We start from the raw sequence: 17,451 nt of genomic DNA, 5'->3' as shown, positions 1-17,451 counted from the left end.
AGATGTCCCCATTGAGATTTTAGTGCCAGTTTTCTCCAATGGAGAGGAGAGGCAGTAAAGATGGCCAAAAGGGCCTCAGAAGGGAATGTGGCAAGTAAATTCACATTGAGGAGCAACTAGAGTTTATAATGCCTCTTGAAAAAAAAAAAAAAAAAAAAAAACTAGGGTTTTATCATAAAATGAGGCATTCAACGTAGAGGCAGCTGCTGCGGCTGAGATTGCCGTTGTAGTCTTAAGTTTCTCTTGTAAAGATGAAGGATAAAAGCAGTGCTGTTGAGGGAAATGGGGAAAAAAAGCTTTTAAAACCTGGATAATTTATTCAAGAGGTCAGCAGCTTACCTGTGATTTATAATTCTGTGTCCCAGTATACACAGTCCTTTCTTGCTGCATGGTGCATCTGAGGAGAAAAATGGCCCTGCAGCTTTGTCTTGTGTTCGACTTCCTTTGCTAATGAGAGCCCTCCCCGAGGAAAACCCCGAAAGCCCACGGAGCTCTCCCTCGCTGCTCCGACAGTGGCTGATGTTTACCTCCCGAGTTCAATCTTTTTGACACAATCTGCAGAGAGCTAAGCGAATTAAAGATTTTTTTTTCTGATAGCGAAGCACAATGCTCTCTGCCAGCAGACAATGAAAGGATTGAGTTGGCAAACGGTGAGATCAGTGTCGTTTTCATGATCAAGGGGCTGCTGGCTTACGGTACGGATGGGACTGTTTCCAGAGGAGTGGGCTGTGATGTCGAGCGAGCGGCTTCTTTATGGGGGGGAGACGGTACTCTTTGGAGCTAATCTGCATGGGATTGAGCACGGTACCAGAACCTAGCTGTTTCGCCGCACAGTGGCTCTGTTGGCCACGCCGCTTGTATCAGATCTCAATTAAAATGATTGACTCTCCTTCCTTGGAGTCCGTGCTACCTGTCGATTTTCAGGTGTTCTAAAATTTTGTCGGCTCTATCTCTACTTCAATGGTAGTGAAATTCAAATGAAATGAAGTAATACACGTCTTCTATGTCACATTTTGTTGCTGTATACTCAACAATCTGTTCTGTTGGGTTTTGCCAGACCTGCACTTTAAGCAGACATGTATTTTGGAATTGGTTGAGTTGCTGACCTTTTCTAACTTTTGCATTTTCTCTTGGTTGCAGCTACAGAAAAGAGAGCGCTCTTGCCGGTTTTATGTTCAGGTATTTCGACCAGATTTTCCCTTATACCCTTTTGTCTGTCATTGTGCTGTCATTTTCACCTTCACCACATCATTTGTGAAGTAATTTGTCAGAAGTTTGACCTTTTGAAGTGGCAAAAAATAATAGAAGGATTGGAGCCTTGGAGTCGGTGTAAGTATTCTAGTAGTGCTCATGTTAAATCCAAAGGGTCAAATTTCATTATTTACATTTGCGTCATGTCCTTACACCTAAATGTGTGTGTCATATGTCATCGATTTCCCCTGCATGGAGACGTCACTGAAACGTTTGGCCTGAGCACAAGGCTGAGAATTTCCTTTTTTTTTTTCTTTTTTTTCCCCCCAAATCTGGAGTTCTCGGGTTTCTCAATTTTGTTAAAAATGCCCCAAAACTATCAAAACTATCACATCAGCACTGCTTTCCAGTGAAATAACCCTGGTAAGTGGATAACATCAGTACAAAATTTGAGCTCTCAGGCGTGTAAAGCACTGCTACATTTCTCAGCAAATGCTCAAGAGCCAAAAGAAGTGACCTCATTATGCTCACAAGTCAACTTCTAACTACTAAGTCAGCCAAAGTCATGGCATGTTATGATTCCCCCTGATGAATAATACATACGTGTCCTAATTTTGGGGGGTCTCTATCGCCCTCACTCAGCTATTTCTCGGGCTACTGAGTGATTTTGTCATCCCCGGGGTGACATTTTAGCTGTCATCAGAATCATTTCCACCTTGATGAGAGAACTGTGCAAGAAGTTGACATCCCTGTCTTCCATACAGATGGCTCCAATAAAGCGGCACATTAGAGCCAGATGTTGTTTTATATGTATGCTCTGCAGCGCTCGTGTTGAGCAACATGCATTTGCCCCGATTCCCTCAGGCATGTCGGAAGGCAAATGAAATGCACGTCTGTATACGGTTGAGCGTGCTGCACGTGTGCAGATGGGTTCGTGAGGGCGAGATGCTCAAAGGATAAGGCTGATGGTACTCTATATTTTCTTATTGTCAGTGAATGCAATAGAAAGACCAACAATGAACCAACACCTGTCGACTGTCTGTGTAGCCGAAGCCTGAAATAGCTCATTCTTCCGTGCCTTACGCCTCCAAAGGAATGAAAAAAGCATGTTATTGAGCTGAACGTTGAAATGGCTGACATGTTACTGCAATACAACAAACAGTAGGTTCATCCCCAGCTCAGTATTTCTTCCTATTTTAGGTTAAGTAATAAATAGGTATTTTTTTTAAATATTAAGTATATGTTTTTATATATAACTATGACCCATTAGGTTTAATCAGTCATTACAAACAGTGGTTGGGACATTTCTAAAGTCTAAAGAGATGTTCATACAGGTTGTGTGTTTCCAATAATTTCATAAACTACTGAAAACCTGCAAATCACAAACGTATTCCCAAATTAATCAGGGCTTGCTAAAAAGTAACGTGCTCATAACAGCAATATTAACATCAAAATGAGAATCGGCTTTTATTGAGCAAGTTTGTGTGCACACATTTAATAAACACGGCTAACAAAAACTAAACAAGAAAAGAATAAATAATTATAAACTGTCTATAGGGTGCATATTATACATTCTGTATATCATTCAGGATTTATATTGACAACATGTGTACAGCGAGGGTGTTATTGACAGTGACGGTGATCAAACTAAACTTTGAACCTAAAGTCGCTGCTCTTATGCAAAAGAAGACATAACATGCAAACCTCTCCTCTCCTTCCTGTACATGCATCTGTGTTTTGTACACTACCATTCATGACTGTACACGCTGCTCAGCTGTGCACCTCCTCCTCTGTTCCATTCCCTCGCCAGGTCGACAAATTCAAACAACAGTGAAGAGCTTTCACTTGACGAACCGGAATAATGGAGCAACATCTGTGGCCTTAGGTAAACACAGGCATTGACTGCGCGCGCTGCCTGCCTTTGAGGGACTTTCATTGATTAGGGAAATTTGGCAGTGTTTCCTCCAACCGGGCCCTGGTGGTTGACATAAGTGGGATTATCAGAGGAATACAAAGCAAATGAGAGGTGCACCTGCCTCTGTCGTCCCTCTGCTCGGAGACCACGCGCCGCACAGAACAAAAAAGACTTCGACGGTACTTTGGGAAGAGGCACATTGTGTTAGTGCAGGTGTGGTTGTGGTGAAGTACTGCAAAACAGAATGCAACACTTGAGATTCATGTCTAATGAGATTGAGATCTAATTTTAGCTTGTCTGAGTGGTGAACTAGCACGTAGATGACACTTGAGTTCACCTTGTGCTGAGGTCTTCATCTCGTTAGGGAATTTAAATGCAAAGAGCCTCGTTTTGCTGTTTCAGTTACATATTCACAAGCTCCCTGATGCTGTGCGGATGAAACAATCATTAGATCTAACTACTTTGGAATCTTTCTCGGTGGTTCACAAACAGCGCTCTGCCACGTGTCATAGCCAGTTTATTCCGAGCGAGCAGGATTTGGCCCTGATAAATCTACAAAGTGTATAATGATCAACTCCCTGTGTTCAACATTTCCCCTGCAGGAATGTTTCTCTGTTGTGCCCTTTGATTTTCGAACAAACATGATAAAAATAGCAGCCTGCCTCCTGTGCCTTTTGGTTGTATTAACGGCAGCATTTTCATAGGCAGTGACATTATGGTCATCCAATTACTGTGATTATGTCCATCTATATTTTACCAAAGCTAAAGTCAAACGTGCTAGCTACGATTGGCTTATTCCTCTGGCTTTTATTTAGTTTTTAGGGGAGTGAACTTTGTAGGATTTACAGCAAATTATCCCAGGAATACCACTCTTTCAACACATAAAAAGATCAGATAATATCTCGTGCTTTAGTAGGAGCCAAGTGAGAGTGAATTTGCAGGATACAGGGAGGATATTGAGCTCCGACCCCTCATTAAAATGACACCTTTGCATGTGAAGAAGACTAGGGGGAGTGTCACAGCGCAGGATGACCTTAGAGCAGGCGAAACGGAGGGAGGCTCCTCGTTCGGGAATGTAACGAGATGATAAAATTTCCCTGGTAGTCAATTTGTCGGAAGATAAAGGTAACCACATCCTCATAAACAGAGACCTCCTCATCTCGCCTGCAGAGCAGAGTTCTGCCTGAATAATCCAGGTGAGCCGTCTGTTCCAGAGTGGAGAGAGTGGGAAGATCTCTCAGACGCTCCGGAATTTACATTAGTGTTCATTAACTTCACATAATCTTGGATTATATTTGAATGATCTGTTTGTCTTCATACAGTACATATATAGATATTGTAAATTCCTAAATAAAAGCCAATATTCAAATAATGGTCGTCTCCAATAAAACTTAAATGACCGTTAAAACATAGCAATAGACAATGACGCACAGTGAGGTGCAGTCATTTACTCCTTTCCAAAGTCATTTTTCATAGAAAAAGCTTTGTAGATACTAGAGAGACGCCCTTTGGCAGTGAAAGACTTTTAATGTGAAACGTCTTTGCAGGAAATGTCAAGTTCCGTTGATGTTTAACATGACTGTTGAGGAAAGGCTTTTGTTTCTAAAATCAAATAAGATGTACTTATGAAACAGGGAAACATTGCAATAAAGGCACGTCTTCTAATTTCAAATGAAAGTCTGCCCCTCTCTGCCGCTGAGTTAAATAAAAGGTTGTACAATAGCGAGATTAAACCGAAGACATAAGACAAAGAGCACAAAGGTAATCCCTCAGGAACTCACAAGCACCCCGCTTACGACAGAGAAGAGGTTTCATGAAATATTAAACAAGACGGTTGTAGGGATTCTCAAAGAAGACAGATGATTTGGCTAGCAGGTACAATAAAACACCGTGAATGAAGTACAGAAAAATGATGCAACGGATTCACCTGTGCTGAGAGACATCGAGTCAGATAGAAGAGGACAGCGAGAACAAGATATCCCACCTTGTTTGTGTTGTGTGTCCCCCTCCCCAACCACCACCACACACACACACACACACACACACACATTTTGAGATCAGCCTTCAACTTTAGTGAGAGGAAACAAGTGGGAAGAACCAAACCGGGAAACGGGAAGGTAGGAGTGATGAGGAATGAGGGGACATAGGGAGAAAAAACAGCAAGCAGAGGGATGAGGGGGAGATCAGCCTCAGCCAGAATCAATTTCCCAGACCCAGAGTTCATTTCATCAATCAGCACACAGATAGAAGCACACACACCGCGGGTTGGCTTGGACTCCTGCCAAGCACACGCTAATGTCCACCTCTCCCTTCCTTCCTTCTGCATCGGTACCAATGGCCCGTGCACTGCAGCTTTTCACGCCCAGTCATCATCCTTGTTCCAAGTGGAACATTCCAGCAGTGAGTCCAGTTAATGATTAGCATTTCCTGATGTACCAGGAAGCAGAATATATGTATATATATCTTTTTACTGCTGGCTTACATTCTTTCAGTGCAGGAAAATAAAGTGGCTAGAAAATGGTTGGGAGTTTGCGGCAGCAGAGCGAGCTGCTGCATTTGACAGATGGAGTGGCAGTGTGCTAATAGCAGTAAAATAGCAGCAAGTCACCATCACGTCTCTGCGACTCAACCGCACAGACTATGATGATGGCGGCGGTGTGCTGCTCGGGTACATCCCCCCTCCCCTCTATCTGCCTTTTCCCCACTGAGGCTGGAAATGATGCATTTCTCACACAGATCTCGTGAAATTTTGTAGAACGAGCCCGACGATTTCAAAATGCAATTATCCTGCTCCGTGCATGAAGACTGAGAGAAACACGATTCCCCATATGTCGGCGGATTACACGGAGGAAACACAAATAGAAACAGGCAGTGTTCTGGCAATGGAATTTCATCATGGCGATGGTTGTCTGGTTGATGTAAATATATTCAATCTAAAATAAAATGTTATTATTCAACCATTAACTAACCAGCCATCCGTTACCTTAAGTCATGTGATATCCATGACCTCACCATTACCTCAAGAGATCACTGTTCGGCCAAGCTAACGTTTTTTGCGTAGATTTAAACCCACAAGGAACTTCCACTTTGTTGGTTGATTCTTGCACCCTCTGTGGACAAAAGCGAATTGTTTCCACCATCTTCAATATAATGTGGCTGGAGGAATTAGGTTCTCTGCTTGTCTGTCTCTTCCTCCCACTCAAATGTCTAATAGGATAAAATGAAGGAACGAAGTTGTGACAGTAACTTGTTTGGTATGCCAATGCATACGACCACGAGTTTAAGTTTAAGTTAATTAACTGTAATATGAGGGTAGTAAAACAAAGTAAACTTTGTAACAGTATGCTTCATACAGCTTGCAGTTGCTCAGTATGAGCAGTTTTGCTGAGCTAATGCTAAATGTATCAACGATCCATAGTAATGTTACATCTTCATAATAATAAAGCAACATAAAGATAAAGCACGACACTAATACTGACATAAAACGTTGCGTTATGAACCAGTTATTCTGCTCGTCTACCACCAAAGTACAGAGCAGCATCTTTCACCCAATCTGCCATTAAAAGTTGTAATGTAATGACGTAGTATTTTGCAGGGAGTCAATCAAGGGACAGGCATTAAAAATAATTATAAGAGTCATATAGAAGTATCCAGTCTTCCTGCTGATGGCCTTGTTTGCCTATAAAGGTCAGATAGAGGTATAACATGCTTATCAGTGAGCGTCACTGGGCTTTTCGCTTCTCAGTGTTTCCAGGCCTTTTCTTAAGCAAAGCCAATAGAAGCAGTATTAATCTTTCTATCCGTCTTTCACCCATTGAGTGAGTGAGCCACTTTGGAACTGAACTAAAACGCTGTAAACACGAGCTGTCATGTGGTGTTTATGTTTTAACAGTACACTCCAGAATTTACCTGGTCCAGCACTGACATGAAAGGGCTTTTTGGATTTGTATGTCGCCACTTGGATTAAACTAAACCCATCCATTACCTTAACATCCCATAAAATGGCTTTTAGATCTTTTTTTCTTTCTGTTTTATTCCATTAAAGGGGCTCAGTGGAGCTCTGTGTTGTGCTAGTTGTTAGTTTATGTTGGCTCACTCCATTTCTAAACTAACTCGGGTTCCTAAAGGCAACCGAGCACGACGGGGGTGATCTCATTTCTCCCATCTTGTTATAATCCGCTCGCTGCTCTGACTGGCCACACACGTGCCCATAAACAAAGTGAATTGTACATGTAGAACGATACAACGATACAAATAATTTACACAGAGCCCCTTTAAATTGCCAGTTGGGGCAGGATTTAGTTTTTCAGTTTGTTATTGTCACGGTCTACGTGGACGAAGCAGGGGAGAAGTGATGTGTTCTCCTGAATGACGGACCATGCTTCATTTGACAGCTTCTGCTATTTTGGCACTCTGTTGCCAGAAAAAATCCATCTTTGACACACTTCATACTGCTCATGAGCTCAGAGATAAACACTTACCCAGAGGTTTGATGCGGAATGAGGGGTTGGCTACACCAATGCAAAATCTATGATGATATTTTACTGGAAAGGCTCTCTGCATATTCCCCCGGGTGCAAAATCTGTCAGGAAAAATAATTTGACGCCTAATAAATAGAGGAAGTGGAAGCTTTGGTATAAACACATGTAAATACACAGGATTGACGTGTATTTGGCATCAGAGCCAGAGGTGGGATTTTGAAAATATTGTGATTTGAAAAATATTAGTATCAGTCCAAAAAAAAAAAAAAAAAAACTTTGGATGATTTTCATGTTTCTGATAAAGTCAAGACTGTGCTCCTTTCTTGGGGTTTTGAAGAATTTACAGATGAATTAGGCCAAAAAAAAAAAAAAAGGAATGAAATTTCAAAACAACAAAATTAAGTGTTCATTTGACATTGTGTAGTTTGACATTTTTGAAAATAGCCCACTTGTTTTTGCTGAGATTAAACCATGATTTAAGCCACCCTCATGTCCATGCAGTAAATAAAAAGCCAGCATCTGTCGACCAGTTAGCTTGGTGGCTGTAGCTCAGGAGCCAACGTCCTGTTATCAGAAGGTTGCTGGTCGCATTCCCCTGGTCTGCATTTGGAAGTGTCCTTGTGGAAGATACTGAACCTCAAACTGCTTGTGCCGCCATCAGTGTATGAATGTGTGTATGAATTACTGTATGTTGCTTTGGACAAAAAGTGTCTGATAAATGCCCTAAATGTAAATGTAGCTTAGCTTAGCACAGAACTAGAAACAGAGGAAAACAGCTGCTTCTCTGTGTTTACAAGTTCAAACATTTAGACTAGTACCTGTAAACCTCACAAATTACCACTTAGTATGTTGTTTGTTTAACCTGTGCTTGGATAAATAATGCTAAGCTAAGCTAACTGGATGCTGGCGTTGACGATGGTGTCAATTTTCTTATTTAACCACCTGCTAATAAAGCAGGAATATTTCACAAAATGTCACTTTTTCCTCGCAATTTGACTCTTTGGAGCAACTCGCACTAATTTGTTTCGTGAAAAAAATACCAGAAAAAACATATGAAAGACACACGATCCTCAGGGACACAGTGCAATAAAACAGAAAGGCTACACTTCACTCAGTAGAGTTATTTTACTTGAATTGTTGGCAACAGTTGTATCCAATGTGGCAACAAGTAGTATAAACACTTCCAATTGATGATTATAACTCTAAATGAGACACTTTTTTGCCTGCACTTGACGTGTAGTGCCTGTATCGGTGAGTCACCTGCCTTCCAACATGGAGCCGATACTCTCCAGTCTTTATATGATAACTTGGAAACTGGCACGCTGCACGCATATTAATAACAGTAATGAATAACTTGCAACACAGAAATCTATTGCATGTCCAAGTGCTGCACCGTGAGTGAGTCTCCACTTTATTGCATTCTTCGGATGATCGTATAAATGCCCGAGGGGCCAGTAAGAAAACTGATCTCCATTCCAATATTAATTTTTGATGCATACTGTATCTGCCCTCGGTTGTTTTATTCACAATTGTTTATCAATTATCCATTGTATATTCCCTCACCATCAAGTTTCTGACCCCTCCCTGTGGCTTTGGGCTGGGCTGTTCTTCGCTCTTCGTCTCTTTTGCATGCGAAAAAAAAAAAAAAAAGAAAAAGTGAGACAGCCGCCTGTGCGAGTCCATCAATCCCTCCCTGAATAACCGTTACTTCAGTGTTTTAAGAACTGCTGGGAAAAAAAATATAGCTGTGGCGAACAAAGGGAAAAGAGAAATGTCAGTGCCTGAAGAAAAAGAGCTCCTTAATTGAGAGTGAATCAACCTCTGCCTCGAGCTGAATGTCAAAAGGTGTGATTGGAGATTGGCTGCAGATAATGAATAATTACATCAAAGATGCCGGGCTGCCTGCGCGTGCGTACGTGGAGATGTTTTTTGTGCACAGGAGTTTGTCTACGTGCCGTATACTAGCAGGTGCAGAGGTGTGTTCACTCTTGCGTCAGTCTTTCACAGTGTGTGTGTGTGTACGTGTGCCTGGATGTGGGCGGCTTAATGTGTGCAGGGTATGTTTTGAATGAGGGAAAGCCAGCTGGTGCTGTTTGAAATTCTCTGCCAGCACCAGCGAGTTAAACACAATCAGTCCTCCATCTTCTCCTGCTATCAGAGTCATTTGAAACAGACATACAACTTAACATTATAAGGTAATTGGGTTGTACATCACACTCGTGACTGTAAAGCCCTTTTCTTTTTTTTTCTTTCTTTTTTTTTTTTTTTTTACATGTTTTTTTTTTTTCAGGAATTCATTTGATGCACTCGAGCACATGATTTCTCTTATCGCCTTCGGCTTTATCCCCGTGCTGTTTTTGGAGTCATGCTAAAACTCTTACTCCCTTTCATAATCCGTTGATCAAAAAAAGGGGGGATCTAAGCAAAGCTCAGAGAGAAGTCTGTGCCGTGACGCACCCCGTCTTTAACATACATCATAGCCTCCATCTTCAGGATTACGAGTGTGTCAACCGGCTTTTGAAGAAGTGCGAAAGGAATATCAAAATTCTGAGCACTTCTTCGTCAGATGTGTGATTCCCTCTCTGGAGCGTCACTGTTTTTTAGCAGTGAGGGAACTTTTCAATAGTTATGTGTTTGACCACCTACAGTACTGGACTGAAATGGCCTTTTTATTTCATTTTTTACATTTTGTGCCCCAGAGCAGTGGCACCAGGAGGGGATTGCTTGCTTGACCCATTAGTATTCCACTTATAAATCTTGCCATTGGCATTTTTAAATCTTTAATGGCTCTTAATTTTTCATCTTGTCTTTGTTTTTTCCATGCAAACCAGCTTCAGCTTTGTTGTGTCGGAGATTAAGGAAGGCATAATAGTTGTCCTCTGCTATTAATATGCAGGAGTGATAGTTGCTACCGGCAAAACACCTTGTACATCCATTGAAATGTCTCAATGTTGTAGTGTTATTTGTACTTCTTTGGTGTATTGGGATTGTCTGCAAGGAGGAACATTAATCACTCCAATTAAGGGCTCTAGCCTCAAGTCATGTAAGAAGTGGCCTCTAGTCTTGTAATAACTGGCTCCAGTTCATTTGCATAATTAATTCTTCTACTTAGATATAAAGGAAACAAAAGCAGCCTAAGACCATATCCAGTGTCATTACAGATTCAGGTGTTGCTGCTGCTAGTTGATGATCCATGTCCAAAAGCAGAACTTGTAAATGAATTGGAAATAGGGTCATGAAATTGCTCGGCAGAATGATGATTATGAAATTTCCAGTTCAAATGAAAAACAGGCAACGCTTCACGCTCCGTCTTTGCGCAATCCCACAGGATTGTATGATTTGTTTCTCGAGTCCCGAGCTCCACTTTGAGCTCACTCTCACTCATATCATACCATTTACCAAATCACCATGTCAAAGAAAAGCAGTCCCGGCCCAGCTAAGCTTCTTTTTTCACTAAATCGATGATTTGGACTCCTCAGGCCATGGTGGAGACGGTCAACAATTTGCTGCAGCCGCTGGCCCAGGGAGCGTGGAAGGAGCTGAGCACGGGCGAGCAGCTGAGGGCCGCCACCATGCTGCTGGACACGGTGGAGCAAGGGGCCTTCGTCCTGGCAGATAACCTGCTCAAGACGGACATCGTGCAGGAGAACACTGAAAACATCCGTGAGTATATACTCTGCTTGTGCCTTGTGAGTTTTCTTACATGGATGCATTCAGAGAGGAACCGGATACTGAGTTCTGAGATGGCGCCCCGTTCATGAAAGTTGCTCACATTACTGGAAAATATAATTTTCTGAGGTTGTCAGATGTTGAATGTGTATAAAATCCTTCTCCAGACCCAAGCTGGTTGAAAACATGTGAGCAGCTTTCCTCGATCTGAGTGGGGATGACCTTCCTGTTGGCCCTCTGAACACATACATGACGTAAAGTGATTTAATGATGTGGCTCTTGTAGGCTTCTCAGAATTACCATTCTGCATTCTCCTCTGCATTACCAAGTGTGTCCACTGTGGTGTCTCAGTGCTGCTATCCACGAGAGGTCAGGTTACCCAATTACAGGGTAATTCAGATCATTTGAAACCTGGGACTTGTTTGTTCATGTTTTGGACTGTAAATAAGAAGATCGCCTCAGCCACCAGAAGACAGTCAGGCTGCAGCTTAATCCTTGAGGACAAATGCACTTGTCAAAGTAGGTCCACCGACAGGCTCAGGTTGTTATTCTACGTGTCCGACACCATTATGGTAAGGACCCATACAGAGATAGACATCTTTGTTAAAGAGTAAGATCCGTTTTTTGTTTAACTGGAACGCAGTCGTTACATCTGTCTATTCAAAGCCACCCGACTCTGGTGACAAAACAGAAATCTGACCTCTCAGAGCAGAAGTTGCCCTTCTACTGCCGCCTTAATCAGTCGGCTTGTTTGCGTTGAGATGTGACTTTGGTGTTTTGTGTTGTTCGGTTTGGATCCGGATGATAAACATATTGTTGTTCATTTCCAAAGTTACAGTTCTTAAAAGTCCAAACTCTGCACACACATCATTCTATACAAATATCCAAGGCGAATATTATTAAGCACAACACTTAAATGAGCGTGGAGTGGCGTTCTGCAGAGATCCTGATCATGTTTTTATTCCATGACAATTGTTTGCCAGCAAGTTGCATTTTAATTTAGTTGTCTTCGTCTGCATGAGTAAACCATGTTGGACAGAATTAAGTTAATTTCTCCTCAATGCTGCTGGGAAACAGATGATTACCTCAGCTGGGGAAGACTTGGCATTGTCAATTACGATATTCAGAAAATTAGATGCAATAGTGGCATTTAGAGCAGCGTCGTGTTTGAAGAGCTGAACATTCGGTTCGCTCTTCATAATGTTTTCTGGTGGCGTTGCTCGTGTGTTTCATCCTTCACTGGTCCTGCCGGTTGTACAGGGGTTACAAAGTTCACTGTGCTGTTATTGATCCAGGGTGCTCTCATATTGACAGCAGAGCTCTTGAGACTGTGGAACAAGTGTGAAGGTCACTGGATTAATGCCTTCTCCCTCACAGGAGGTTAAGTTTGGCAGGGCTGCTTATGGCTGATGGCAGTCAGCTGTAAATTGACAATTATCTCAAACGATTGTGTTCATATTAATGTCAATTAATAGTCGGAATTAACTACTAGTCGTGCAGATCAGGGAGCAGCGCTGATTATTCGGTGAATAAATACCAAGTGAGCACAGATAATGGAAGTTCTGTCGTCAGACATTTTCCCCCAGTCTTGCTTTTCCAAACTGTTTAAATCGGTTACATCAGAAAAGTAGAATTTATTACTGAGAAGCATTTACAAAGCATAAAATAAAAATTGATTAAAATAAGCTATTTTGCACATGGTGTTGAGTAGGGCAAGGGGAATTAAGGAAACAAAATAATGTGATGATGTATCGTCCTCTTCTCTGAACAAGTGGGTTTTTTTTTCCCAAGCTCCTGCTGCCATGGCAACCTAAAAATATAGGTCTGCTGACTTAAAAGGAAGCGAGCGTAAGGAGAATTAATAAAAAGGATTTTATTGTATCTGGCACACAATTCATCTGGGTATTAAGGAGATTCTGGGCTCGTTTGGAGAGGGGAATGAGACGATGCCTGCTCAACTCAAGTGAGATTTTATAGCTCATAGTGGTAGCCTGGTTAATTATGTGCTGGTGACATGTTTACTAGGCCTTATCTCTCTGTTTGCGCGGCTTATTTCTTGCAGCCAGTTGGCTGCTGCAATCCCTCATGCCATGCAGGGTAGTTAAATGAGGACAAGGAGGCCCATTTGAACACTGGTAATCACTGCAGCAGCTAATTATTGATCCCTCACTTTGACTTACATCTGAGGTGAAGGGTTTTGTGTGTGCAGGTGTACTGTAGCTCGCACATAGTTCACCTGGCAACGCTGTCTCAACGTCGAGCCGCTTCTTCTGGCTTTAAAGTGAATCCGGAAACACTCACAGGGCCTTGTTCCAACTTTAGGCTCGAGCCGATAATGAGATCTATTTTCGAAGGAAGACGAAGGATATTTCCTCGCCCATTGTGTCTGTGTTTGTGTTTACACCTCACAGTGTATGTGCTCGTCCGGAGCTTTGTCTGCGCGAGGGTGCGCTTCACTCTGCATGGTAATCTTATGAGCAGATTTCTGCCGATTAGCATGTTATTTAAACGGGCTTTGAAGGTGTAGCCTTTGGGTCTGACTACCACTTCGGCATCAAAGAAATTCCCTGAAGCCCGTCATAAGCCCTTTTACACAACCACACAGGGAAACAAGAGTGAGAGTGAGAGAGGGAGAAGGAAAATGCTTCCTTTATTCCGAAGGCAGGCTCGGAATCCAGGGAATGGGGAGCTATCTGGGGTATTGTCTTAACTAAGTTGAATAGGAATGTATCACCAAAACCCCCTGGCCTTTGCAAAAGCACAAGAGAATGTTAATACAAAGGTTTTTTTTTTTGTTTTACTTATACGAGAAAGTATGGGAAGCTTTGGTATGAGAACAGACACAAAGGGAGGATTAGATGTGGCCTCTTTGTATCTTTTCCTGGGCACTAACCTTTATCAAAGACAGACGTGTCATAGTCCGCTGACACCAGATCATCAGCTGAATACCTTAACCGGCTTAATGAAGTTTCTGTTTCTCACACTTGACGAAATTGCGTTTCAAGTCGAAGGCCGTCCGCTGCAGACTAATATGTGTTGAATCAACAGTGACTGCCGTGGGTAGAGAGGCGCGGCAGGGGTGAATGTAGCGTCATCGACCGCGCAGGTGTAAATGTTTGGACTGATCACGGCTGGAAGTCACCTCCTCCGACAGATTAAGGTCACCCAAAATGTTGAACTCTCGTTTTGATAGCTTCACTGCAATCTAACGTATACTGCAGCAGTTCTACACCCATGTATACGGAAAGGCTGTGGCTGAATTGTGTCATCCTGCACATAAACTGCATCCTGTCTGTGTGAATCTACGGGTGAGGTGCCACCTTCATAGCTGCAGCTTGTTTCCTTCCGTCTACCACCTGGATAAATCCGTCCTGCTCACCTCTTCTTTTAGAAGTTGACATTTGTGCAGCGTCTACGGAGCAGTGATTCAGTGGACTCATCTCCGTGCTCCGGGAGTTCATGTGACATTTAGGAATTCCTAGACTTCACACAGGTCGCCTGCACTTCACATGAGAGCACACTCGACTGCTTTATTAAACTGAATTGTATCCTACTATAATAACGTTGATGGAATGAGCTTTTTATTCCAGCTTGGCTCCTATCAGCAGCTCATTTTCCTCTGCTGTATGGCTCCGGAGTCTTTGAACCATAAATTAGGAGCTCGCTTCAGACACAACAGCTGTTGAGCTGCCGCAGAAGCAAGCCCGTCTTCCCTAGCTGGTCTTTATCTCCTCCTTGCATCTCTCGCTCGCTCGCTCGCTCGCTCTCCTCTGCAGAAAGATTCCTTGAAATGATGGAATCTTGTTTTTTTTTTTTTTTTGTCAGAGGGCAAAGGCACCCTTTGTTTTTAGAGCTTGAGAGGAAACAATGTCACCTGAACACTCGATATTCTCTTGATTAAGAGGCCCGCAGCGAGATGCTTTACCTCGACTGCACATGGAGAGCTGAGAGGGAGGCAGTGCTTCAAAGCTGCGTGAATCAAGAAAGGGTGTGTTGCATTTAGTGCTCGCTGGAGATGCATTGATTAATGAAATCAGCTGCTGGAGGAGAATGGCTTTTTGAATCAGTGAAGTGATTGGAGATGTGTTTCAAGGTTTCCATACGGCTTCTGGGTGCTGCACTCGTCAGGTCGTTACCTAATGGCACTGATAACAACTAAGTCATGGAAAGGTCAAGAGCAGATCATGACAATGTTTTTTTTCTGTGTTTCTGCCTCCCGCACACAAGACATTCATAAACTCTGTTGTCAGAGTTTATGTGTAAACAGTTTCAGCTCGTCTCCTTTGTTTGGCAAGATTCAGCTTTGGCTGGGTGGCCTTACGGTAGAGGTTATATCTCCATCTGTTGCTTTGGCGTGCGATTGACAGCCTGCATTTGGCTTTCATACTGTTGGTGTGTCAAAGATGGTGTATTTTCGCTGTGCTGTTCATCAGGCGATGTTGATAAGAAGAGCAGACATGCCTAGTCCACATATACGGTGTTTGAAACTTTGGTCTCAAAATGATCTGCGTCTGAAAGGGCATTTTAGCACTGCAAATATACAGTCCATACTAACACACACCTGAAAACGCATGTCACAAGTCCATTTATGTACACCTGGGCATGAGTGTGTGTGTAAGGAGGATGCAGAATGTACACTTGGTTACAGAAAATACAACGAATGAGGCGGAGAAATGACTGCTCTCAACAGGATCCTCCTGGATAGTGATTTTTTTAATAAAACGCTGGCAACAGTTTTTTTTTTTTTTCTCTCTATTTCCCACGATTGTATTATCAATGTCCATTTGTCTCTTTCTAAGTACGGACATCAATTTTGTTCGTCCACAAACTCAAATACTCTAATTAAAGCTAATGTGGTCATATGCATCGATTCCAAAAATCTCAGGCTCTGCTCGCCGAGACATGAACACTGAAAACAGAATTTCTGAATATCTCCCTAATTGTCAGTGGCCTAAAGTACCTTGTACATGAGTAAAGAAAGGCCAAACTCTCCTTTTTCTGGAAATGTGTCCTGTGAACAGCCTCATTGGAAAGTGGTTTTGATGACACAGCTTAAGGAAATAGTTAGGAATGTGTATGCCAGGACCGCTAAAGTTATTAAAACATTGGGTTTTAATAAATATTGTTTTTAGCTTTGAACAGAGCCAAGCTAGCTATGCTAAGCTAAGCTAATGGCCACAGGCCATACATACATTGCACAGACCCAAGAGTGCTTTCAGTCTTCTCGAGTCTTAGCATGAAATTTAACAACCATATTCTTCATGCTGTTGAATGTTTCTTTTAAGGCCTCAGTTGGAATATTACACCCTGTTGTGCCCCTTCAGTTCCTTGAATATTAAGTATGCACATCTTTTTAATGTCTATGAGCTTGTGTGTCATAAAAAACAACCTTATTGTTTCCTTAATGCTGTTTTACTTGGGTTTGCTGTCTGTGTACAGAGCTGGAGGTGGCGAGGATGAGCACGGATGGGAACTTGCCCGATCTGAAGTTTCCACAAACGGGTGGACAGGGCAACTCCATCCACCTCTCAGCTAACACGCTAAAGCAGCACGGAAGAAACGGTGAGTAGTCGAACCTCAGAACATTCTTTAATGGGCCCCCTATTATTGGTTTGAAGTGTAATCATGTTTCATGCACAGCCCCAGTCGGGGTGTTATTCAGGCTTGTGATGAAATAGACTAAATGTGACTTGGCTAAAATAGAAAACTGGTGTATGACTTGAAAAACTCCCTGGCACCCGCTGTAATTAATCAGAAATTCCATTTTTTTTTCACATCTGGATATGGCATTGCATTGGGACTGCAGGGGTTTTGTAGGAATTCCATTACAGATGCCTTTGAATAACTTTCAATTTGCTTCTCGAATCCTTTGTTGGGCTGCATAAAAAGCACAGGGACCGTTCTGCAGTATTCAAATAGGACCCTGGCTGTAGAATTAGTTACACTCGAGCACTGCCTCTAAACTGTAAATGAGGCAGTTAGACACAATACACAGCTATCTTCAGGAGCAATGCAGCCCCATTTTTAGACTTTATTATCAGCTCATGCAAATCAGAATCGACTCAAGCTGCGCCCGATGCCTCTCAGCTGGATGACTAAGTCAATGTCCAGCCGTGCCCAGGCGGATCATTATAGCAGGGTGGCGGATATTTTCCCGTCATCCAGCGCTATAGCACCCAAATTGTTTTCTTTTCA

General features: G+C 42.5%; 1 protein-coding gene across 21 annotated transcripts in view; it reads left to right on the top strand.

Annotated features, from left to right (window-relative positions):
- The window catches only part of LOC119027225 (adhesion G protein-coupled receptor L3-like), a 211,437-nt gene that overhangs the window by 145,935 nt on the left and 48,051 nt on the right, over positions 1-17,451 (top strand). For 16 of the 21 annotated variants that reach the window (XM_037112192.1, XM_037112195.1, XM_037112203.1 and 13 more), the window contains 3 exons: positions 1,141-1,179; positions 11,067-11,250; positions 16,696-16,818. In XM_037112192.1, coding sequence (XP_036968087.1) covers positions 1,141-1,179; positions 11,067-11,250; positions 16,696-16,818 — 346 coding nt within the window. The remainder of the gene's footprint in view (positions 1-1,140; positions 1,180-11,066; positions 11,251-16,695; positions 16,819-17,451) is intronic. The other 5 variants (XM_037112196.1, XM_037112212.1, XM_037112208.1 and 2 more) reach the window with 1 other exon arrangement.

The sequence above is a fragment of the Acanthopagrus latus genome, chromosome 10, assembly GCF_904848185.1.
Source record: "Acanthopagrus latus isolate v.2019 chromosome 10, fAcaLat1.1, whole genome shotgun sequence".
Lineage (NCBI taxonomy): Eukaryota > Metazoa > Chordata > Actinopteri > Spariformes > Sparidae > Acanthopagrus > Acanthopagrus latus.
Note: the sequence above shows the minus strand (reverse complement) of the source record. Positions and strands in the feature narration are given on the sequence as shown.